Source organism: Fusarium proliferatum (assembly GCF_900067095.1).
Source record: "Fusarium proliferatum ET1 genome assembly, contig: FPRO_scaffold014, whole genome shotgun sequence".
NCBI lineage: Eukaryota > Fungi > Ascomycota > Sordariomycetes > Hypocreales > Nectriaceae > Fusarium > Fusarium proliferatum.
This window is the reverse complement of record NW_022194803.1, coordinates 182,393-205,342: the sequence shown is the minus strand read 5'-3', so window position 1 is coordinate 205,342 and position 22,950 is coordinate 182,393. Positions and strand designations below refer to the sequence as shown.

The 22,950-nt window shown below is 50.3% G+C and overlaps 11 protein-coding genes across 11 annotated transcripts; 5 read left to right on the top strand and 6 right to left on the bottom strand.

Annotated features, from left to right (window-relative positions):
• Positions 1-705: 705 nt before the first annotated feature.
• Positions 706-1,968, bottom strand: FPRO_04120 (uncharacterized protein; the record flags this gene model as incomplete). Its single annotated transcript, XM_031223754.1, has 6 exons — positions 706-1,117; positions 1,163-1,394; positions 1,445-1,553; positions 1,605-1,757; positions 1,809-1,852; positions 1,902-1,968. The coding sequence occupies 6 exons, from the start codon at positions 1,966-1,968 to the stop codon at positions 706-708; spliced, it is 1,017 nt and encodes a 338-aa protein (XP_031089082.1).
• An 849-nt stretch (positions 1,969-2,817) lies between these two features.
• FPRO_04121 (uncharacterized protein) lies at positions 2,818-4,323 on the top strand (the record flags this gene model as incomplete). The annotated part of the gene is made up of 1 exon (XM_031223753.1): positions 2,818-4,323. The coding sequence occupies one exon, from the start codon at positions 2,818-2,820 to the stop codon at positions 4,321-4,323; it is 1,506 nt and encodes a 501-aa protein (XP_031089081.1).
• Positions 4,324-4,867: 544 nt separating this feature from the next.
• On the bottom strand, positions 4,868-5,888 carry FPRO_04122 (uncharacterized protein; the record flags this gene model as incomplete). The annotated part of the gene is made up of 2 exons (XM_031223752.1): positions 4,868-5,311; positions 5,382-5,888. The coding sequence occupies 2 exons, from the start codon at positions 5,886-5,888 to the stop codon at positions 4,868-4,870; spliced, it is 951 nt and encodes a 316-aa protein (XP_031089080.1).
• A 1,909-nt stretch (positions 5,889-7,797) lies between these two features.
• On the top strand, positions 7,798-8,961 carry FPRO_04123 (uncharacterized protein; the record flags this gene model as incomplete). Its single annotated transcript, XM_031223751.1, has 2 exons — positions 7,798-8,036; positions 8,202-8,961. 2 exons carry the CDS (start codon positions 7,798-7,800, stop codon positions 8,959-8,961), a joined length of 999 nt encoding a protein of 332 aa, XP_031089079.1.
• Positions 8,962-9,471: 510 nt separating this feature from the next.
• FPRO_04124 (uncharacterized protein) lies at positions 9,472-11,183 on the top strand (the record flags this gene model as incomplete). The annotated part of the gene is made up of 3 exons (XM_031223750.1): positions 9,472-10,422; positions 10,479-11,087; positions 11,142-11,183. The coding sequence occupies 3 exons, from the start codon at positions 9,472-9,474 to the stop codon at positions 11,181-11,183; spliced, it is 1,602 nt and encodes a 533-aa protein (XP_031089078.1).
• Positions 11,184-12,601: 1,418 nt separating this feature from the next.
• FPRO_04125 (uncharacterized protein) lies at positions 12,602-14,203 on the top strand (the record flags this gene model as incomplete). Its single annotated transcript, XM_031223749.1, has 1 exon — positions 12,602-14,203. One exon carries the CDS (start codon positions 12,602-12,604, stop codon positions 14,201-14,203), a length of 1,602 nt encoding a protein of 533 aa, XP_031089077.1.
• A 367-nt stretch (positions 14,204-14,570) lies between these two features.
• On the bottom strand, positions 14,571-16,394 carry FPRO_04126 (uncharacterized protein; the record flags this gene model as incomplete). The annotated part of the gene is made up of 7 exons (XM_031223748.1): positions 14,571-15,277; positions 15,330-15,627; positions 15,678-15,766; positions 15,814-15,828; positions 15,876-15,988; positions 16,041-16,235; positions 16,288-16,394. The coding sequence occupies 7 exons, from the start codon at positions 16,392-16,394 to the stop codon at positions 14,571-14,573; spliced, it is 1,524 nt and encodes a 507-aa protein (XP_031089076.1).
• A 137-nt stretch (positions 16,395-16,531) lies between these two features.
• Positions 16,532-16,976, bottom strand: FPRO_04127 (uncharacterized protein; the record flags this gene model as incomplete). Its single annotated transcript, XM_031223746.1, has 3 exons — positions 16,532-16,579; positions 16,605-16,723; positions 16,757-16,976. The coding sequence occupies 3 exons, from the start codon at positions 16,974-16,976 to the stop codon at positions 16,532-16,534; spliced, it is 387 nt and encodes a 128-aa protein (XP_031089075.1).
• A 223-nt stretch (positions 16,977-17,199) lies between these two features.
• On the top strand, positions 17,200-18,872 carry FPRO_04128 (uncharacterized protein; the record flags this gene model as incomplete). Its single annotated transcript, XM_031223745.1, has 4 exons — positions 17,200-17,348; positions 17,398-17,589; positions 17,643-18,618; positions 18,669-18,872. 4 exons carry the CDS (start codon positions 17,200-17,202, stop codon positions 18,870-18,872), a joined length of 1,521 nt encoding a protein of 506 aa, XP_031089074.1.
• Positions 18,873-19,143: 271 nt separating this feature from the next.
• On the bottom strand, positions 19,144-20,438 carry FPRO_04129 (uncharacterized protein; the record flags this gene model as incomplete). Its single annotated transcript, XM_031223744.1, has 2 exons — positions 19,144-20,149; positions 20,194-20,438. The coding sequence occupies 2 exons, from the start codon at positions 20,436-20,438 to the stop codon at positions 19,144-19,146; spliced, it is 1,251 nt and encodes a 416-aa protein (XP_031089073.1).
• A 355-nt stretch (positions 20,439-20,793) lies between these two features.
• Positions 20,794-22,441, bottom strand: FPRO_04130 (uncharacterized protein; the record flags this gene model as incomplete). The annotated part of the gene is made up of 2 exons (XM_031223743.1): positions 20,794-22,176; positions 22,235-22,441. 2 exons carry the CDS (start codon positions 22,439-22,441, stop codon positions 20,794-20,796), a joined length of 1,590 nt encoding a protein of 529 aa, XP_031089072.1.
• Positions 22,442-22,950: the final 509 nt, after the last annotated feature.

Here is a 22,950-nt window from a genome sequence, read left to right as displayed (position 1 = left end):
TGGTGTTGGCAACAAAGAGACATGCCTTCTCTTTGACAAGTCGATGGGTGGTCTGTGACAAGGATCACCTTTCCTCGGCGTTACCGTTCATCCTTTGAGCTTAGCTGATCTTGTTTTCGAGGGTTGGCTCAGAGCTCAACATCTTGCGCTGCGTGCCGACTGCTATATCAAGAATGATTTCCTTTTTTTGAACGTTTTCTTGGAGTCTACCGCGATCCGTGTGAATGGATTGAGACGGAGCAAGAGACCATTGGAAACAAAAACGGTTGACGGTCTAACAGTCAATCGCCAGACAACACAAAGCGTCAACCCCAAGAAGGTCGACAATAACACCTATTGACACCAAATTAGCAACAGACAGGCCAAAGCTCCAAGCATCTCTTGATCGGGGTGCAATCAAGCCTCCCTCAATCAGAAAAGTGTGTGACTGTTCTTTGTCTCCAGCCGGACTTAGTAGGTCCGAAAAGAGGGGAAACTCAATCAGTGTAAACAAAGAAGCTGGAAACACACGGTTGCATGGAAATAGCAACTGTCAATCCGTTATTTGAGCCTTTTTGTTCAAAGGCAAATAACGAGGAATCACGAGAGGGCGACGGAGGGTTGTGAATGAAGTCGTTCATTATGGTATTGTAAGATGCTCCCTTTGTCCAATTCGGTCTGCGTATCGGATGTCAACACCAACTTGACGGACCGATGCGTCCAGAATCATCCAGCATGCTGCTTCACAAGTTCCTCGAGCTTGTCTTGAAAGTCGGCGAAGTAGTTGATGGCCTGGATAATCTTACCTTCACTCGTACCAAAGCTACTCCTGGTGAAAGCCATTCTCCAAGAGCTTTCATCCCTAACCAAGGCATTGTAGTCTGTCGTTTCCCAGCTCTTCTTTGTAGGGCCTTGCGCGAAGTATTCGCCCAGTTTGCCATTCCAGGTTGACAATTCAGCAGAAGCGAGGCCATTGAGCAAATTGGGTGAAATCGTAACATGTTGGATTCCGGCAAGCTGCATCACTTCATCCACAGATGTCAATGATGCCGCCAATACTTGGGTGCGGAATGAATGACTAATGTAGTAGGCTTGTGCTTCGCGACAAAACTCAAAGGCTTTGTTCTCGTCAACGTATCTGCGATTGTTAGAATGGCGAGGGCCTTTAGCAAGTCAAACTAACCCAGCTTCAAAATGAACTTTGAGCTCATTGACGTATGGCGCAATGTAGGTACACTGGGCCTCGGCAGCCAATGCCGCTTGCTCCATGCAAAACATGGTGGTCGCAAGAGTCGCGATTCCTTTCATCTCAAGTGTTCGGCATGCCTGGAGACCTTCCCAAGTTGCGGGGATCTTGATGCACACCCTCTTCTCGTCGAAGTCCGGTGCCAGGTGTTTGAAGATATTGACGATACCTGTATGGCTAGTGAGCGTGAGCAACAGAAATACAAAACGGAAGACTCACGATAGGCGTCACCAATGGTACCGTTGGTTGAGTAAGACAGCTTTGGATTGGTCTGAACATGCACGTAGCCTGTGACGTTAGGCACGATCAATAGTTGAAGTTTTACCATCTTGCCGGGTCAGTAAAGCTCCATTGCGTGGGTTTCCTGCTGCTGCCATACCAAGATCTGTACTACAAACTCTTCAAATGTGGCGGAACCCTGCAACTCCTTCAGTGGCCCATGGGCACTTTGAATGGCCTCCTTGATCAGCGCATCGTGATGCAAAAGGGGTTCGCCAGCAAGCGGTCTCGAAATCTCCGAGAATGCAATTGCCTGAAGAAGGTCAGCACCGCTGGGAGACACGGGCATGGAGAGCTTGCTTACCTGGTTCGATGTGCAATCCACAAAGGGACCTAACTCATGAGCGACTATTATTGAGTCAGTAATTGAGGGCTGCGACATGTTTGTGGCTCGTACCATTCGAATCAAGAGTATCACAGTCAACTCGACTGGCCTGCCGAAGAGCGTCCAATAATGTCGACATGTCAGCGATGTATCAATGCGATTGAGCTGCTTTCTTTGAAGAATTTCGCTGAGAATAAGGAGTCAATTGTGATTTTAAATAATCTTCTTGTCAATTTCGACAATATCTTGCTTTATCATCAAACTCATCGATGGAGTCACTCTGCTCAAGTCAAGTCACCAAGCCGAGCTGACCCCCACCAGAGCTAGAGCATGAGGGAAACTCTGGCGGCCATTCGCTCGGCTTGACTACCGGAAACGCTTGTTTCTTTTCTGTCATTCGGCTGCAATTACCACGACGAGAATGGCGAGGCAAGAGGGGTTTCCCTTCTCCAGGCAGCACTATTTCCATCCATTTCACTTGAATTGATGGGGTAGAAAACTTTCTACGCCAATGTAGAGACGATGCTGTGATCATGTGGTGGAAACGCGTGGGTCGAAGTGGCTCTCCAATTGTGAACTTGCTGTGGAGGGAGGCGATTGAGTTGCTCCCGGCACTTGTCGGTTATTCCACTCAGAAACGGTCCAAAGAATTTCGTGCGGCTTGAGATTGATCTTCATAAGATCAAACCTTGATGAAATAATGAGGATTGTAATGACTTTGATTGGGTTTAGCGGCGGTCAATAGGAATCCATGGATTTCGAATGACAGCGAGCAACAGGTCGCGGGGTTCTTCTCCAATGGCACCTGCACGTGATTTATCACGTTTTCTTCCCCAGGATTCCCCAATTGGGTTGTCCACCATTCCATCAAGAATCTGCTGTAGCATCACCAGTCGAACCACTCCCAGTCAGCTCCCAGCTCCCCCGTCACCGTTCAACCCGGCGTGCCCAGCACCGCCATGAACCCAATCGCAACCTCCACGCCATAATGCGACCACCACGATGTCTCCTCCCCGCCGCGGAGAAGATCCTCCTCAACGCAGCCGCACCCGCCAGCCGACGGTGCATGTCCTCCGCCGCAGCCTTCCAGCCGCCTAGAATACTCGCTGCCGCCCCGTGGAAGGGTTCTTCGTTTTTCCTCTCGAATACATTGTTTGATAGATCGACATGTCTCGATTTTGTGATACTACGGCGTGCCAATGGCATAAGATCAACGTCGGCTTCGGCGGCTACGATATCTTCTACGAATACTGCACAGACAGAGCCGGAACAGGGATTAGCACCGCATCGAAGACGACAGGCTCAGCGGAGGGAAAAGGCTGCTGCTGAAGCTGCGGCCGCCGCAGCTCGAGGCGAAAAACCACTTCCTCCCGATGCTTCATCCCTCCTCGCTTCACACGCCGCTTCGCAAACGAGTTCTTTCCGCCGTTACCTCTCCGCATGTCTCTCCCTCTCGAAACCTCGATTAACAATGCTCGTCGTCCTTACCGGCATGGCTACTTACGCTTTATACCCCGTTCCCGAAATGCTGTCGCCGAGTACGACCGAGACACCAAGTTTGAGTCCTTTAACATTATTATTCCTCACAATCGGCACGGCACTATGTTCCTCTAGCGCGAATGCTCTAAATATGCTTTATGAGGCTTCGACAGATGCCAAGATGACTCGAACTCGAAATCGACCGCTCGTACGAAAACTCATCTCTCAAAGAGCTGCGGTTCTGTTCGCAGTCTTGGCTGGAGCTTTGGGTACAGGCGCCTTGTACTTTGGTGTCAACCCCACTGTTTCCGGACTTGGGTTCGCCAATATTGTTATCTACGCTGGAATGTACACACCTCTCAAGGCTGTGACGGTCTTTAATACTTGGATCGGTGCGGTAGTAGGCGGCATTCCTCCTCTGATGGGCTGGGCTGCGGCTGCTGGCGAGACTGCTACAAAGGACGGTTCATGGCGTGAGCTTTTGTTCTCCCCCGACGGTTCATCCATTGGCGGCTGGGTCATGGCTGGTCTACTCTTCGCATGGCAATTCCCCCACTTTATGGCGCTCAGCTGGCCCATTCGCGAAGAGTACAAAAAGGCCGGTCTTCGAATGCTAGCATGGACAAATCCCGCACGAAACGGCCGAGTCGCTCTGCGTTACAGCTTCATCTTCATTCCCCTCTGTGTATCTCTCTGCGCCGCAGGAGTAACAGAGTGGTCCTTTGCAGTAACCAGCTTACCAATAAATGGCTGGCTCATAAAAGAAGCTGTGCGTTTCTGGCGGTTTGAGGGTCACCAAGGCAGCGCGAGAAGTCTTTTCTGGGCTAGTGTATGGCATCTTCCTGGCATTATGATCCTGGCATTATCACACAAGAAAGGAATGTGGAGCAGAGTTTGGAGGAGTGTGTTTGGCGAAGAGGAGGGAGAGTGGGAGGAGGAAGAACTGGACGAGATGATAAGCATGGCTGCGGAGAGTACCAATGGCCAGTCGCAGCACGATAAGCCTGTGCGGTGACATGTAGGATAACGAATGAATATGTAACAACAATTGTATCTGTGGTGGGAAATAGATTTGTCGTATTTGGCTTTGTCAATTGTCAGAAACTCACTCATACATCATCACTGTAGATTGTGCTAATAGCGAACCATAAAAGACAAAAGACTTCTTCATAGCGAATGTGTAAATAGATTGCAAAAGACAATGCGCTGCTAGATCTCATGCACCTCATGTCGTGGTATCTCTATCTCTAGTTATACAAAGGAAATGTGCCATGATCATTCCCACTCCTCCTGACCACCATTTTAACAAACAGATAAAGAAAGAATACTAGTAAAAACATTAAGCAAGTAACGCCCATAGAGCAAAATATCCTGCGTTATCGTCGTTATAACTGCCTTGAAAGCGCCAAACACCGCGTGAACCCTTGCTGCTCGCCATGCAGTATGCTGGATTATAAGGATTGACAAAAAGAATGGACGGCGAGGGTGGGTAGGGCCTCCAATGAGGCATTGTTGAAAAGTCGTGAAACAAACGTGTAAAAGACAGAAGGGAGTGAGGTTTAAACACCTCTTCCTGGACGGTTAATAAGATTCCCAATGCCCATATCCGAACTCTGCGGTCGCTGCGTCATGTACTGCGGGCTGTTTCCCTGGCTGTGACCATGATGGCCGTAGGGATGACCCGCACTCGCCTGGGAGCTCACGCTCGAGGAGTATCCGTGGCCGCCGTAGCCTGGCGCGTAGGCTCCGAGGCTGTACTGGACGGCAGCGGCCATGTGGTGAGGCTGGAGCTGCTGGAAGGACGTGTTGGCCGAGGCCACGACGGACGAGGCGGTGGTCTCGGGGCTGCTATAGGATGCGTCTAGTTCGTCAACCGGTGTCAGGCCCATGCCGGAGATGCCGCTGTCGTCGTCATACCCTGAGAGAGCGCCGGACTCGAGACGGTCGCGGCGGGCTGCGGCGCGGGCTGCGCTTTGCAGATTCTTGAGGCCATTCGACATGCACTGTAGAGTATGTTAGTAAATGTTCTCACAAGAGGAGTAAAAGACTATGACTTGCCTTGGCTTCGACTACGTTCCACTTCTCGCCCGTTCGAGCTGCGAGACCACTCCAGATCTCCTTTCTCATAGCCATGTACTCCTTAGCCAGACGCTGAAGCTTGAGATTGTCCCAATCATCAGCACCCTTGCGTTCCAACAATCGCTCATGACGCTTGCGGCAGGCATTGGGAGTCTTGGATGGAAAGTAATTCGACTGGATCTGCTGCCAGTTCAGGCCTTGCATCCTCGCAGTGAGGAGTTGCTGGTCATCTGCAGCTCCCCAGGCACCAGAGCTGGGTCTTTGTTGAACAGGGGCAGGGACAGAGACAGGCGGTGCCGAGGTTGTAGCGTAGGATTCGTATGTAGGTTGTTGAGGTTGTGACTGAAGAGGGATAGAAGAAGAAGCAGTGGTTCCCATGCCGTAGTAGTTGGGCATGGTCATGCGCTGCTGGTTGTATAGAGGAGATGGGGCGAGAGAGACTGGGATACCCGCATTGTAGCGGTTCTGAGATGAGCTCGCAGCTCGAGAGTGTTTAGGCATCATGGAGAAAGAGTAGTGGGGGTGTAGAAACGAGAAGTGAGGGGATTCACAAGGTGAATCCTGTAACAAGATTACGGATTAAGCGTAGAAAGAGGAATAGGTCCGGGTCAACCGGCCTGGTAATGCTTGATCGGTCTTGAAGATGACGGCCCAAAAAGAAAACGGATCCTCGTCGAAGCGAGAACTCCAAGTGTAGTATAGTAGTAGAGAGAGGGTCAATGAAAACTAAAGCACGACGGGTCAAGAAGCGACAGATGAGATAGCGCCAAGATAGAACCACAACGAGAGAAGAAAGGAAAAATTGAACCTAGGAAAGATGGAAAAGTGATGTTTTGTCTGAAGAATGGAGAACAGGTCCTTAGAAGGCCGGATATGAAGCAGCTTTAAGGTCTCGAGGAGAGGACAAAGACCAATCTCAAGGTGGGCGCCTCTGGGACTGAAACAAGATCCAGAGACGATGAAACAGCACATTCGTGTCTGAAAGAAGCAGTTTCTCATGAATGGGTTGCTGATATTGGCTCAGCAAAGCGGCTGTTTGGAAGAGCCATGGGCGGTTAAGGGAGTGGGCGGTTACAGTCGAGATGGAGATATCGTGGTGGAGAGAGGTTCATCCGTACTACCAAGTTTGAGCAAGCGCCCTACGTTCCAGGGCGTGTATGTGCACAAGCAAGAAAAAATTACTTAAGCTAGAAAGCTAAAAGCAGGAACACAGATCTTGAGAACCACCCGATTTGCATATGTGGATGATCCATGAGGGCGCCTGGGGAAATTACAACGGGGTTTCTGCATGGAGTGAGCGCAACACAAGCGCGGGAAGGAAAAACAAGACTAAGAGCGGAAAACAAGGATGCGCATCATAGTTGCACCGGCAGATGAAACAAAGACACAAGCTGAGCGAACGCAGAGAGAGAGAGAGGGACGATACAAAGGGCTTGGTGTTGAGAAGACTCCAGAAATAAGGTAGTGTGGATATGGAGGGGTCGTGTAATTGGCCACGGGTGTTGGAGGCGCGCGTTTAAAGTATTAGGCGACGCCGGGAGTGGTTTAGTGTGTCTATTTTGGGAGGTCTGGGGATGTCTGATTGGGAGGTGTACTGCCGCTTGGAGATTGGGAGAAGAAGTACAAGATGGACGAAGAGCGCTTGGAAGGGCCCTGAAAAAGGTCACTGGGCGTGGAGAGAGGCAGATGGCATGTTTCAGGTTGTTCTACAACAGATGATATTGTTATTTTTTTTGCCTGTTTCTCAAATGTTGAAGGATGATAAGATAAGATGCCATTCTGATCCCGGTAGAAGGCTTGTCCCCTTCACTTCATCCGTGTTAGTCGTTTTCCACGATCATTAGCACCGTAGATTCCACTAAGACAAGCGACGCTACCTTAGCTACAGACTGCACCTAACACGGTTCGAAGCATTCATCTGATAGCAAAGTGAATTCACAAACCGAGATAGACCCTCAAACCACGACCTGATGGTTTTCTTTCCTTTTACATGTCTCAACTTGATTGAAACTATTCGACCTTATCAAGTTGCTGGGGAAATAAAATTGGTGGCTGATTTATAGGGGTCAGAATGCTGAACGCTGTCTGACTCAGTTGGTACCGTAGGCAGCCTTTCCAGGCAAACAGGCCTAATGAGGGGACCTCCATCTATCAACTTGACTCTTCTCCAAAAGTCTCATCGGCACAATCGCGAGCGCGCAATGACTTTTGCGACGCGTCGGAGTCTTCGTCGCTCGCAGATAATCGACCATGATGAACTCGCCGATACAAAAATTGGGCTCATCTCGATGCTTCCCTCCACTCAGCCAAAGCGTCGGGAGGACCGCCAAAGTCGTCAACATCCGTATTGCGCGGGAAGCTTCCTGGCTCCAAGCCTCGTGGGCGGCCTTGCAGTACTGCTCCTCACATAATGACCGACAAACGCATCGCATTGAAGCTGGGCTGGCGACTGCGGACATCCGTGAAAATGGGAAAGCGAGTCGGCGATGCCGCTCGGTCGGTATACCGTCTGTCACGCCAGTGGCCATGGGACTTGGTCGCAGGCTTTGCTCCTCAGAAATGGGGCATCGAGATCCTGGAGAGTATGAGGGTGCTCTTTTACATTATCCATCGAGTCTTTCCGGCGCATGAGCATCAGAACGACTTTCAGTTTGTCAGGAATTATCTGCGCGAATGCGCAATGAAGCGCGATCGACGGCGCCCGCATTTGAAGAACTGCGATATCAGGGACGCATGTCGTTATTTCGCTGATAGCGATAACGCCAGACGCGATGTCATTCACACACCAGTGACGTGACTGAAGCGCTCAACCAGCACGGACGTGCAAGAAGACGAGGATGGATGGCTAGACTATATAGGCTATGACAATTTTGACGACGAGGATGAGGATGATGGATATGCCGACATTGCGACTCCTGCAAAGCGATCGAGAACACCCTCGTCACCTTCGCTGAGCCCGAAGCGAGCACGAACGGCGGAGCCTCCCGAGCCTCGCCCACAAACCATCGCGGGCATCACCAATTCATTGCAATCATTGCACGCCCAAAAGCAAAAGGAGCTCGAAGAGGTAACCAATTCACTGGACGAGATCGCAGTTTCAATCCAAGCAAGTGAAGCAGCACAAATAAAACACATAAACGAAAAAGTTGACAAATTGACCTCCGACGTGAAGGCCTACGAAACAGAACGGGAGAAGATCCTCAAAGCTCGAAACTTTATGGAACACCACCACGAAGTCATGAGGATGGAAGAAGACGAGCTCGCAAAGAGACTGCAGAGGTACACGTCAGACCTCGAAGAATGCGATAAATTAATTGCGCAGGCAGAGGCCGATGTTTACAAAGAGCTAGATCAGATTAAACAGATGGACGTTAACCTGGCAGATGAGGAGAAGAGGCTGGAAGGACGTGTGAAGGAGGTTCTGGAGGAGGTTAGACATTGCAGTGTTGTCGAGACGCTGATGAGGTTGGGGCCTGGCGGGATGGCCAAGTTATTGGGGAGACTGGAGGGGAATGGTGTTGAGTTGGTTGAGATGGCGGAGAGTATCCGTATCATGAATGAGGCTGAGGAATAGCATAACTCGGCTTATGCTGACAATCCTGTGCATCTCCATTCAAGGTTGATGATATGCAATGAGTCTTCGCTTATCGCAGCATCTCCAAGAATGCGGCACTCTCCAGATTTGGTCTGCACAGTATCATAGACACTGTATCCAACATTCAGCATCAAGCGCCAACAAAAGGCGCCCGCAAAATACTCCATAACGTCACCTACTTCTCTCTTCTCTCCCCCTATTCTCACCCAAGTTTGGGTGTTTCGCTCAGGCCTCTTTTCTTATCATATTTTCTTTTCTTTTTCCCAGACCACTAGTGTCACTCACCAAATGATCGCCTACTTCTTCCCCAAATAGATAAGCCAGTCTCGCACTGTACGGCTGGGCATGTCTCGGGAAGCAAATAAAACACGGACAACAACGCGCTAGCTGCCCGCGAATTCATAGTGTAAGAAAGTAGTGTGTATTTTATCAAAATAACCAAGACATTCCTGCCAATCTCGCTATATAGCGGATCATTAAACTCACCGTATGATCAGCTCGTTCGAAACTCTACAATATCACCCCACACCTGGGGAGCCAAAGGTTCTATCAGATGAATGGATCAGATTGAAGCTTGACAAGAAAACGCCTCCTCCAGATCCTCGCTACGTCCTCGCAAGAGAAATCGAGATCATCTCAACCCAGTGGCCATGGGAATGGACTAAAGGTTTTGAGCCCGAGAAGTGGACTATCGCCATGATGAGGGACCTGCGGGATCTGATCAAGGGGTATCAGGGCAGGTTCAATCTTTGCGGCGATAAATGCCATCCTCTCAAGGTCGGTCTGATTCGCTCCGCAAGGGAGAGGGATAAGAACAATCCAAAGCTCAGCAGAGATGATCTGAGTAATGCCCTCGGGTATTACGAGCTTGATACAAAGAAAGAAAAGAAGCAACAGCAAGTGTCTGTGCCCTGCGAGAATACCGCCGCGACACCGATCGTGGTTGAGGATACGCCCCCGGAGACGCCCAATGCTGTGTCACGGGCTTCTCCGGTGCCGTCTTCCCCATCGGTTGTGTCCGACTACACATCGGCGTCCTCTCCTGTTTCCAGGGCGTCGAGTGTCACGACGGTCACGGCGGATTCTCCAGGGGCTACACGTGCGGAGTCACCATGTCCGACCGTCCACGAAGATGAAGTGGACGCGACGATGGAAGATGACTCTATGTTTGTGGAAACAGTATCAGATTTTCCTGAATACAGGAGCTCCAGCGCCGATAAGGGAGAGGACTGCAAGTCCCCTAAATCAAAACCATCGCCGCAGCCTGAAGGCATGGAGTCCGAACCTTCGGTGCAACCTCAACCTGAGGAGCCTTCTGAAACTGTTGAACGGGCTGAAGCTCACGTCAGAGAGTCAGTAGAGACAGAGATGCAAATCGACTCTGATGTGCCTGTCCACGAACCTGTTGCTGAAAACGTTACAGATTCAAACTCGAGTTCGGTAAGTATAACCTCTTTGGAAACTTATAGTCAACACGTACTCACTCGTCATCAAAGCCACAACCACAATCAACTTCTTCAATCCCCTCAACTCCTGAGGATATCATCAAAAGCCTAGAACTCCTAAAACTCCAAGAAAAATCAGAAGGAGAAAAGCTCACGCCACTCCTCACAACCTCAAAAACCAAAGTACAAGCCACAGAGTCCGCCATGGCAGCTACACAAGGCCCCAACAGAAAAATTCAAGCCCTGTGCGAGAACTACAAGATCTTCCAGGCAAGAAAGGCAGAGATCGTCGACGGCCTGGCATTTCTCAAAGAAAACCTTGAACGACGAAACGTTCACCCAGAGTCAGATGAATATAGACGGACTCTGATGCACAACAACTCAAGGCTGCAGCATTGCGAGACCACCATATGCAATGTGCAGAAAGAAATCGAGGAGGAATTCAAAAAGGCGACAGATAGGAAGATTGAGATTAGAGGGCAGCTTGAGAAGGAGTATGCTGAGTTTGAGCAGCTGCAGAATAAGGAGAGGGGAATTTGTCGCAATGTGCAGTATTACAGCTTTATAGCCTCGCTGTTGAGGTTGGGTCCTCTGGGACTGGATAGCTTGCTGTACAAACTGCGGTATAGTGGTGTTGATGTGGTCGGTGAAGTCAACAAGGTAAGTTATCTTGATCCATTAAGGGATGAACACTTTAACTAACTGAGATTATAGAACTCTCCTGATGTCGTGCTGGATCACGTCATGACGACCTAAGTGTATAATAGTCAGATGATCTGGCAATCATGAAAAGCGTGTATAGGCGCACTGGAGCGCGTATTGTGTTAATGTACTGAGATTTTCTCTTCTATATGGTTATGGTCATGGTTATGGTCATGGTTCGAGTGTGTTTGGGTGTTGTTATTGAATGGAGCGAGCGTTGCAAGACCTCATGGCTGAAAAGCCAGCCGATACCACAGTGTTTTGGAAAATACCATTATTAATTTCTCTTTTTTCTTACATTACTGAGCATCTGCGTGATGGGCTGTGAAGTATATATTGTTGGTGTTATTATGAGCGCCTTAAGGTTCGCGTCTTATGAGGTTGACGATGTTTCATGGCGGTTACGAAAGGGATGACGTAGCGACGTCAGAGGTTGAAACGTGTTTCAGACAGCTCAGATCATTGCGGGTCAACTGTTGCTTTCTTGGCGGTCCTGTGGCTCAAAGGTTTAGATGCTTGAGGGTCACAGAATATCATTGAGTTTTGTGGTTAGGCAACTACGTATTGCTCCAGATTTCACACGAGCAATCTTCCACTTATGACTCCATCTCTAAAGAGCTCACCGTCGTTGAAAAGCCCCTAAGGTCTGGTTCGCCAGCTGGCCTAGGGTAGGCATCAATCTAATGACTCCGCCAAGACAACAAAACACCATCTCCAAAAAGCAGACCAATTAATCGCATCGCCTCCCAGTCTTCTTCAACTGCGATGATAAGGCTGACCAGATTCTTCAACACCCTTCATCTGCCTAAACTCCACCGACAGGCAGCTCGTGATGTTCTAGAGCGGGGTTGTCTTAGCAAAACACGCCCCCTTCTGCTGCGATCAGCAAGGATCTGATGCAAGTTACCGGAATGGCTTTGATGGTTTTGTAAAAAGAGGCAAACCGTGGGCCACTATTATTTTCTACAGGGACAGTAATGGTAGGGCACAGTGGCTGTTGATGCAGGTCCGTTGGTCAGCTGCATTAACGGTTGCCTCTTTGGATGGGACGGCAAAGGTTGACAGAAATCCAAGTCTAGAGGATTTACAATGTTCATATGATCCAGAGACGTATCTATATCAACTAAGTAAACAGTGAGGTAAATGTAAGCCAGAAGGAGAAGAAGATATCTTCTGAATTTAGCCTTTTCTCAAGAAATCTATGGAATAGTCCTCAAATTGTAAGATCTTTGACAAACCTTAGGGTAGATCGGGTGTTTCTTTTGTCACCTCAGGGGTCAATTCACCGTGATGCATCGCCTTATGCAGGTGAGACTTGTTGGCCAACGACTACGTCAAAAGAGGCAGTGAATAAAATGCGCCGAGCATCGAGTGAGTGAGTGAGTAAATGGCGAAAAAAAGGCAGCCAGAATAGATATATAATCACCCTCTTTTCCTCTCTTGACCTCAGCCCATCCCCAGCATCATCCATCATGGCCACCAACACCACATCCACCAGCACAAAGACCATCCTCGCCCTAGGCTCAGTCAGCAGCCTAGTAGAATCCCTCTTCCCCGGCGGCACAAGCCTCCCGTCCGTCGCATTCCTTCTCTACCTCACACCCTATCTCTTCCAAGCTGTTGGCGGCGCCGCAAAGTCGCAGTTCATCTCGAGTGTCGAGATCAAAGCGCACGATGAGATTTTTAATTATGTCATGAGCTGGGTTGCTAGGCATAAGCTCTCGCGCAATAACCATCGCCTTCTTGCGTCGAGCACCCTTGACCATGAGCCCTTTTCGCTGATCCCCTCACCGAGTAATCAGGGCGATGGGGATGATGATGTTGATGATGTTGACCCGACTGCGAGTCTTGATGAATTGAGGTCTAAGATATCGCTGTACAATGCGAGACCTTTGCATTGGACTCCCTCTGTGGGCACGCATTTTTTCATGCATGAGAATCGTCTCATCTCCTTCACAAGATCTGTCGAAAGCCAGGAATCATCGCCGTTCTCGCGACGCCCAGAGAAGATTGAGCTTTCGTGCCTCGGTCGGAATGCCGATGTGCTCAAGCGCATTATCTACAATGCGCGCATCGAATACCTCGAAAAACAACGAGGCCGCACAAGCATCTACCGAGCCGTCAAGTCATTTGGCGACGAACTCTCTTGGACAAAGTGTATGTCCAAGCCAACCCGGCCCATGTCGACTATTGCGCTCGACGAGGCCATCAAGCAGAGCCTCATCAAGGATCTTTCGCGATACTTGAACCCTCGCACTAAGAATTGGTACGCCACGAGGGGTATTCCCTACCGACGAGGCTACCTCTTCTCAGGCCCGCCTGGTACAGGAAAGACCAGTTTGACGCTTGCTGCTGCTGGGCTGATGGGTCTGAACATCTACATGATCAGTCTCAGCTCGCCCAATCTCTCGGAGGACAGTCTCGCAACGCTGTTCCGGGATTTGCCTCGGACCTGTCTTGTTTTGTTGGAGGATATCGATGCAGCGGGTCTGACCAACAAGCGCAAGAAGCAGGAGACCCAAACGAATAACGGGCCGCCGAAACCCATGCGTGAACCTATCTCTTTATCAGGCTTACTTAACGTTATTGACGGTGTAGGTGCACAGGAGGGTCGCGTCTTGGTGATGACATCCAATCACACCGAAAATATCGACCCTGCCCTGTTGCGCCCTGGAAGAGTCGACTTCTCTGTTGAATTCGGTCTCGCTTCGTCTGAAACGATCACCCAGCTGTTTAGACTGATGTACGGAACCTCCCACGACGAGGTTGGGTCAATTGAACAAGCCACGGAACCTTCGGAAAAGTCTGTGGACACAACAAAGTCCGTAGCTGCGTTGGCGGAGGAATTCACAAGGCTAGTTCCCTCGCTGGTGTTTAGTCCGGCGGCCATCCAGGGGTATTTACTCATGCACGAGGATCCGATTGGGGCTGTTGATGCCGCCGGGAAGTGGGTTGAAGAGCAACAAAGGCTAATGGAGGATGCTAAGAATGATGTTATTGAGGCTGAGAGCGAGGGAGAGAAGAAGGAGAGTCTTGTGAATGGTACAGAGGAGCCCAAAGAAGACGAGAAATAAGACTCCCAATGTAAGCTTCTGGCCTAAGTTTAGATGACCTCTATAAAGTTCAATAAAATTAAGATGAATTTAGTATATATAACTTAATACTCTCCTAGCACGCAGGAAAGATCAAGAAACCATTGAGAAAGTTGTTGGTCCTCGCCATGGCATCAAGAATACGCAACTCCTGGGCCTTGAGATCGGATCGCTTCTTGATGAACTCGTACATCCTTGACATATTTCAAGGGGCGCTCGCAATCTCAGAGTAAACATTGGCTAGTCCGTAATGATAGGTCAAACGTAGTAATGAAAACATGCGCAAGGTCACACCTACATAGCTAGAAGATCATAAACTGGCATCTATTGTTCTATAATCTATCCAAGTCTACAGCTTCCAGCGCAGCAGAGTAAACGAGTGCTTGGGGAACGTAAACAAGCCCTCGCCATTCCACTTGGACTCCTTGATACCAACCTCCTCCTTCTCCGCAGTGTTGACAACCTTGACGTCCTTTCCGCTAACAGTATGAACCTCCACCTCCTTACCACCCGTCAACCCCCTCAACTCCGTCTCAAAGTCCTTCTCCTCATGGATATTCACAACAGCAAGGTTGACAACACCATCCTTATCAAGCGCAGCACTAACATCCAACCACGGCGTCTCAATAGCACCGCGGATCCACTCCGGATGCGTAGGGCCCTGATACTCTCCAGCGCGAACATTCACAGCGATTGTAGAACCACGCATGTACTTGCTGTAGAGGAGGAGAGACCACCAGGTCGGTTGCTTAAGGAGTCCGTCTTTTGTGGTCATGAGGGGAGAAATGACGTTTACGCTCTGGGCGATGTTGGCCATGCCCATGTGCTTGGATTGGCGGACGAAGACGTTGAGCCAGATTGCTACGGCGAGGGCATCGGAGAGGTTGTATTTCTCTTCGGCGCCTTCTTCGCCGGGCGCGCGGACTGGATCCCATACATTCCACTCGTCGAAGCAGATCTTTTGGCGGCGGACGGAGGGGGGCACTTTGTTCTCGATGCGAGCGAGGTCGATGAGACCGGCTGTGATCTCGATAGCACGCTCAGCAGAACGAGGGGCTGAACCTTTGTCAGTATTTCTGTCATCTCGACCATGAAGATAAGAACTTACCAGTGGCGTTCTTGTAGTGATCCTCACTAGCAGTGTAAATGTGAATGCTATGCTGATCAATAAGACTAGCAGTCGTGCTTCCGCCCAGGCCGTGAATGTCAAACTTGATGCACTCCTTGATAACATACGCGTCCCAAGAGCTGTGGCCCGTTTCGCCACAGAGAATGAGCTCAACGTTGGGATCGAGGAGTTTGATGGCTTTGGCCCATTGGTAGGCTTTCTTGGCGTAGTCTTCCTTTGTCATTTGGCCGACCTGCCAAGGTCCGTACATCTCGTTTCCGAGGGCCCAGTATTTTACCTGAGAGTGTTAGTGATGGGACGGAAGAAGGGGGGAGAGGGATGGGGTACATTATAGGGCTTCTCGCGGCCGTTTTGACGGCGGAGGTTGGCGTAGTATGTTGGCCTGTCGGAGTTGCAGTACTCAACCCATGCGAGAGCTAAGAGAGTCAGTGTTTGGTGTTGAGAGAGTGATGGTGAGACTGACCTTCGTCGAGAGTACCTGAACTCAGTTAATAGCTGTTTCTTTGAAGGGAATATGAGACTCACCAGTTCCAAAGTTGAGCGCAAAGTAAGGCTCAGTGCCTACAACCTCACACCACTTGAGAAACTCATCTGTACCAAACTCATTCGTCTCTGTGCCAATCCACGCAAGTTCAGGTCTATCCCATCAGCCTCTCCCTCAATTCCTCCTCATGTAAAGACGGCACTCACCTAGCAGGTCTCTTTTCCCTAGGCCCAACACCATCAAGCCAATGATACGTAGCAACAAAGTTACCACCAGGATATCTCACAACAGGACAGTTGAGCTCCTTGAAGGCCTCAATGACATCCTTTCGGAAACCATTCTCATCCGACAGGGGATTTCCGGGGTCGTAGATGCCGCCGTAGATGCAGCGACCCATGTGCCTGTACCACGTCAGGGTGTGATTCATCAGCTGAGGGTGAGGCTGGAACTTACTCTGTGAAACCGCCATAGATGTTGTCCTCGATCTTGGAGATGATGGCACTGGGGTCTACCGAGATGGAGGGACGCTCATCGTCAGCAATGCGAGTAAACGTAGCCATCTTTGCTGAAATTTTTACAAGAACAAACTCAACAGTGTTTTTTTTACAGAGCAGAGAAGAGAGAGAAGTCACCAATTTATTTATGCCTGATCCTCGCCATCTCCATACTAACGGTCAAGTACGGCGAACCCCTCACCTTAGACAATAACCATCAGGCGCAACATGTCACCGCGCTTGTTTAAACCCTGTATAAACCGTTTCTTAACCCACCTCTCCCCCCTTCCCATTGGCGCGCTTGTTCTCCTCCGCAGCACGAGACCCGTGGACTCTATTCTCGGCCGGGAGATCCAAGTCCGGAAGTCTTCTCCACTGGAGAGTTTGTGCTTCGCCTAACCCGTGTAAGTCAGGTCAACTTTGCGCGCCAGTCATAGAAACCAACCGGTACGCGTAGCGGTACAGAGCCGCACTGCTTGTGCGCTCCAATCGGAAGGGATCGCAGGGTCTCATAATCTCCGTGTTGACAGGTGAAAGGTAGCAAACTCCACTGGGAACATGGCTTGCCTCGCTTGCTTCGCTCCTCATCGAATCCCCATGGGCAATTTCTCCCGCAATGACCCGCTGTATTCCACCTCCAGACCCCATATTTCCCAACTAGAGTTATCTCACCCCATGGGAAAAAACATGTCGTACCTAACTCAAACTTGCTTTGCTTTGGGCCTCGATGATCCTTTTTCCAAAGTTCCTCTTGACGCTCGGGTACTCGGAACGGCCCCTTGCAATGATACCTTAGACTAACATGTATAAATACACCCACTAAACCACCAGATCCTCTCTCAGCTCAGTAAATCCACCCATCATCGACATCATGGCTCTTCCACCAAAGTGGTATCAGTTCCTTGTCTCCGTGTTTGCCTCTCTGGGCTCTCTTCTCTACGGTTATGATCTCGGTGTAATTGCCGAGGTCATTGCCTCTGGGAACTTTAAGAGCAAGTTTGGTGATGATCCTAATGCTACGTACGTTCAACACCTTCTCTTATATGTTGAGTCAAGCTAATGAGTGCAGTGGTGCTGTTGTGTCTGTCTTCACAGGCGGTGCTTTCTTTGGTGCCATGTTCGCTGGTTATGCTGGTGATCGCCTCGGAAGAAAATGGACCATCATGATCGGTGCTTTGATCTTTATTCTGGGTGGTAGTCTTCAGACTGCCGCTGATCACATCAACTACCTCTATGCGGGCCGCTGTCTCGCTGGTCTTGGGCATGTCTCCCTATTCCACAACCTCCCCATATGATACAAACTAACACTCTCAGTGTCGGTTTTCTCGTCATGATCGTCCCTGTGTATCAAGGAGAGCTCTGCCATCCTGACATCCGCGGCCGCGTAACAGCCCTCCAACAATTCATGCTCGGCATCGGCGCCCTCGTCGCCACAGCCATCGGCTACGGAACTTACACTGGCATCGGCGACGACAACTCAGGCCAGTGGCGTATCCCCCTTGGTATCCAGAACCTCCCCGCCGTGATTCTTGCCGCTCTGATCCTCTTCTTTCCCGAGTCTCCTCGTTGGTTGATTGACCACGGCCGTGCTGACGAGGGTCTTCAAACACTCGCGAAACTTCACGCGCATGGTGATATCAACGATACCTGGGTGAGGGCTGAGTTTGATCAGATCCAGGAACGTCTTGCGATGGAGCATGAAGCTTCTGCCAAGAGCTACAGTGAGCTCTTCACTGATAGGTCGTGCTTTCGACGTCTGTGGCTTGCTATCTCTGTGCAAGTCGCTGCGCAGATGACTGGCGTCAGCGCTATTCAGTATTACTCTGTTGAAATCTACGCCAAGATCGGAATCAAGGGTGACGAGACCCTTCGATACCAGATGATCTCCTCCGTCATCGCCCTGGTCGCTCAGTTCATCTGTATGCTCGTCATTGACAGAACCGGACGTCGCTGGCCTTTGATCGGCGGTAACATCCTCAACTGCATCACCTTCATCATCGCAACTGTTCTTCTGGCTAGCTTCCCTCCTGGATCGGAGAACACTGGTGGCGGTGCCGCTGGATGGGGCTTCATCGTCGTAACATGGATCTACAACTTCTCTTTCAGCGCTACATGTGGTCCCTTGTCTTGGATCATCCCTGCTGAGATCTTCGATATGAAGACTCGTGCCAAGGGCGTGTCGTTGGCTACTATGATGTCTTTTGCTTTCAACACCATGATCGGTCAGACCACCTCTGTTGCTCTTGATGACAAGCACGGCATTGGCTGGAGATGGTATATCCTCTTCATCGTAAGTTCCCCTCTACTCAGTCTCACTAGTAGCACATACTGACAATTTAGGTCTGCAACTTCACCAATGCCATCTACTTCTGGGCTATCCTCCCCGAGACCGCTAACCGACCCCTTGAGGAGATGCGATATCTCTTCACTGAGGCGCCTTTGTTCGTCCCTCTTATGGATGAGGCCAAGTTTGCCGCTGGCCAGGACCTCGAGCGTCGCGTTGAGAAGGCCGAGCAGACGCAGGAGCTTGAGCACCAGGAGTAGAGACTTATTAGAACGAGATCTCGTTGTACATGGCTCTACCATAAAGTTGCTAAATAGACAATCTAAGGATCAACTTACCATATCAGCTTGCCTGTTAATTGTTTATTGGCAGTTCTGCTAGTGACCAGCTCCATGCCATTGAAATATTGTCTCTTGATTCATTACTCATTTCCCACTCAGTCCCTTGCTATATACCAACTATCCATTCAAACTGTCCGTGGATTCCAGTGGCCCATTACTCCAACATCCCAAGAAAACGCCCATAAATCTCCTATCCCGCAAGTAACTGATCAGCAAACTCCCCAACCCTCTCCCTCAGCTGATCCAAAACTCCCTCCTCTACCCAAAAGTGTCCCGCTGTCTCAATCTCCGCCCCTTTAAACTGCGATCCCATCTTCCCCTCCATCTTCGCCTTCCAGCTCCTAAACTTCCCTACAGGCGCAAACCCATCTTCATCGCCAAAGATCACAAGTGACGGATTCCTAACCAGCTTTTCTTCAGCCGCTACATCCTGCGGATCTTTGTTCTTCACCAATGCTGACGGAAGAAGGGACATGGTCGCCAGGTGTGTGACGACGCCTTGGGGGGGTGAGATCATAAGGTAAGCAGGTCGTGGCATGGTGAGATCCGTGATACGAGGGAGATGCTCTCCCGGCTCAGGCGGTACGACAGTTGTAGGTGGGTTCTGCGAAACGTTTCTCGAATGTCTTCCCGCTCTCGCCTTGGCGATGAAATCATGAACACCCTTTCTAAACCTCTCATCATCCAGCGAAAAGCTCCTCCGAGCACTGGAATGACTTCGTCGTGGACTTCCACCCTCGTCGCCCCCAATTCTTACACTTCGCTTACTCCTCCCCCGCGCTGACCCCTCCATCATTGCGGCACGGGCACTCGCAAGCACAATGTTCTGCTGCTCAGCAAGATGCGCAGCTCGAAGTCGAACTTCTGCGGCGTCGGAGCCTGCGATGGGAGATATGAACGGTTGGAGAATTGCATCGAGGGGTGGTATCAGCGTCACGACCATTCCGCCGTAGGAGTAACCGCCCATGAGCAAGACGGGTCGTGGTCGAGGTGCTGAAGTGACAGCTGCGTCTAGACTAATCGGTGCTTCTAACCTTGTCGGAGTTGAGGGTTCGCTGTGGAGGGTATTGTCGATGTGCGGTCGGAAGGGATCGAGGTCGTGAACGTAGTGTAGAACAAAAGCGACAACGGTGGCATAATCGTCTCGTTCCGGTTTCGCAGTCCATGAAGTCCGTCCCGCAGATCCATGTGCACCTCTACACAATCAGCTTCAATCCCCTCAAAGCAGTAGAACACCTACCGAAAATTGAACGTCCCTACCAAGAACCCCTTCCGTAGTAACTGTGCAGCTGCCTCTCCAACCACAGGGTCATCATAGCATCCTCCCATGGGCGCATAAGGATGAGCCACGACAGCAGCATGTTTCAGCCATGTTGGAGCTTTCGGGTTGGCGGACAGTGAGAGAGGATGGTAGATTCGACAGTCGAGGGTGATACCATCGTGGATGCTGGGGAGGGTTAGTGTAAGTGTTGGTTCTGGAAGCATTGTGGCCGTGTCATGACATGGTGAGAGGGTTCAATTGGGGTTGGAGAAGCAGGAAATGGGAAAGATTGTGGATGACATGGGATTGTCTAAGATAAGCTCGCGTTACGTCAAGAGCTGGCGCACAGACGGGGAAAAAGAGCCGAGATCCGGGATAATCACAAGTAAAAATAGCACGTCTCAACCACGTGGCTTACTGGTACATCTAAAGATCACTACGACAGACAGTGAAACACATAATAAGAAACATACTATTCTCCCGCTTGCCGTTAGCTCGATAGCCTCATGCAAGGCTGACAGCAAGGGAAAACATGCTATTAATGCTCATATATAGGTATCTTCTATATCAAATCTTATCTCATTGGGCCTTCTTCTCTCCCGCATCCTTTGCCCTCTGTCGCCTCCTCTTGATCCACCCTCTAAGCTCATTAATAAGTCCCATGACCAATGGAACACCCACTGGCCCAAGCAACGGTAAATACACCGCAATCTTATGCTCATCAGGGAAGTATAGCTGTCCAACCATGCTCTTCTCGAAAAACGCTCGCTCTGCTTCTTCCTCTGCGATTCTAGCGTGCAAGAGTCCAGAAGGAGCGCCGAGACTGGCACAAGCTTGTTGAAGATGCTCCATTGTTGATGCGACTCCATCGGCGACACTGTGGGGGATTGAGATTGAGGGGAGGGCGAGGGATAGACGAGCGAGAGAACCGAGGGTTGATGAGGCGCGGAGGAGAAGATCTGCTGAGCGGATGCGGGAGAGGGTGGATAGTCGCAATGGGAGAGAACCTGATTGAGGCGTACCCAAGAGTGACAACAAATGTCCAGTGAACGTGAGCATTGGCTGCTTGAGTGTCTCACTGGATACATGCGCCGTTGTCTCGGGGAGCGAAAGAAGGTATACACTGCCCCATTGAGGAAACATCCACGATTGTGACGTCTCTGTCTCCGAATCAAGGCCAATCTTCTGGTCGCCAATATAGATCACAAAGTTGACAGTCGGAGCGCCTGCAATTGAAGGAGACAGAGGCCATTCAGCAGCATTGATGAAAGATGCAAGGTCCTCCTTACTCAACACCTGCGATTGAGCACCAGGCGTCGCATAAAGCTGAACCTGAGTATCAATTGTAAAGTTATGAATTGGGCCCAGCACATCAAGCATCGGCTTCATGTACTCCTCGATCGCCTTCTCAATATCCCACGTACTCGGTGCTGCGCCGGCTGTGAATAGGGAGAAGGTAAGATGGTATGTTGGCGAGTATCGTAGGGATCGTGTAGTTCGCTTTGACAACCTATCGACGACCTCGGGGGTCAAGCCTTGAGGTTTAGCATCGGGGGCTGAGGAAGTCGATAGGAGGTATGAAATGATGGACTGTTCTTCGGAGAATGTGGATTGCAGCTCGTTTGCGATGTATGTTGCGAGTGCGGAAGACGATGACGACGCAGAAGGAATTGCGTTGGAGGGGTATGCGATATTGAGAACAGCCGAGTCAGGATCTAACGTAGCAGAGTTGCTCTCGCCAGGCGCAAGTTCGATCGTAAGGGCGACGTGGGAATCATCGTCGGCGGCGGGTGAAGGCGAAGTGCCCCCCTTAGGGGCAAGTTGAAGACGCAGATGATGTCCAGAGAAGTCGTTGTGGTCGTCAAGAGCATGCTGCGTCAATCGCACAAGGTTCTGCGCCTCATTCTCCTGCAGCGCATCCGCTTTCACAGAGATCTGAAGAGGGAACACAGGACGACAAGCCTACCCCTTCATTAGCCACCATGTACCAACACCATATTAACATCAGGCCTCTCCTCACCTTTCCCTCAGCCCATTGCATCATTCCATCGAGGGGAAGATTCGCCCGGTATATCGTAGTAGTCTTCCACCATATCGGCACGCCCAAACACAGCACTATCAACCAAAAGGAGATGACAATACGGGTTCTCCTGTAAATGTCGGATTGTTTCTCCGGGGGCGGAGCGGACGGCGCCGCGGAAGTGTCTTTGACGTCGCCGGGCGCCATTATGCCGTTTTGATTGAAGAGTTGAGGCGGGGATGGTGAAGAGGCTCTTATCAGAGCTCCCTGTCGATTTGGATCGATGCGTGGAGGGATGGGGAGCTTAGCTACACGACATCACGATGTCACGTGAGGTCGGGGAGTCCGAGGCCCGATGCCGATGATCTCCATCTAAGGTAGCTCATTTAAGCTTGCAGTTGGACAGCGTCTTGTTCTTCAATTGATCAGTCATTTCATGTATTAATTACTCTTCTAAAGTTCATTTTGTTCTTCACAAGTGATCGAATGCTCAGGAAGCCAGCTAGACTTGTTAAGTTGAACGTTAGAGTCAAATATTTACTTCGAGACTCAATCTGTGCAAAGCTCCAAGCCTCAACGTTGTCTTTGTGACCCTACCAATCGAACCAAGTTTAGCTTAAACAGAAGAACTAACTCTATTCCTCATAACGGTTCTAGCCCTTCTGTTCACTGTGATCGATCAACTACCTCCAGCGCCGATCCAACATATCAACCCC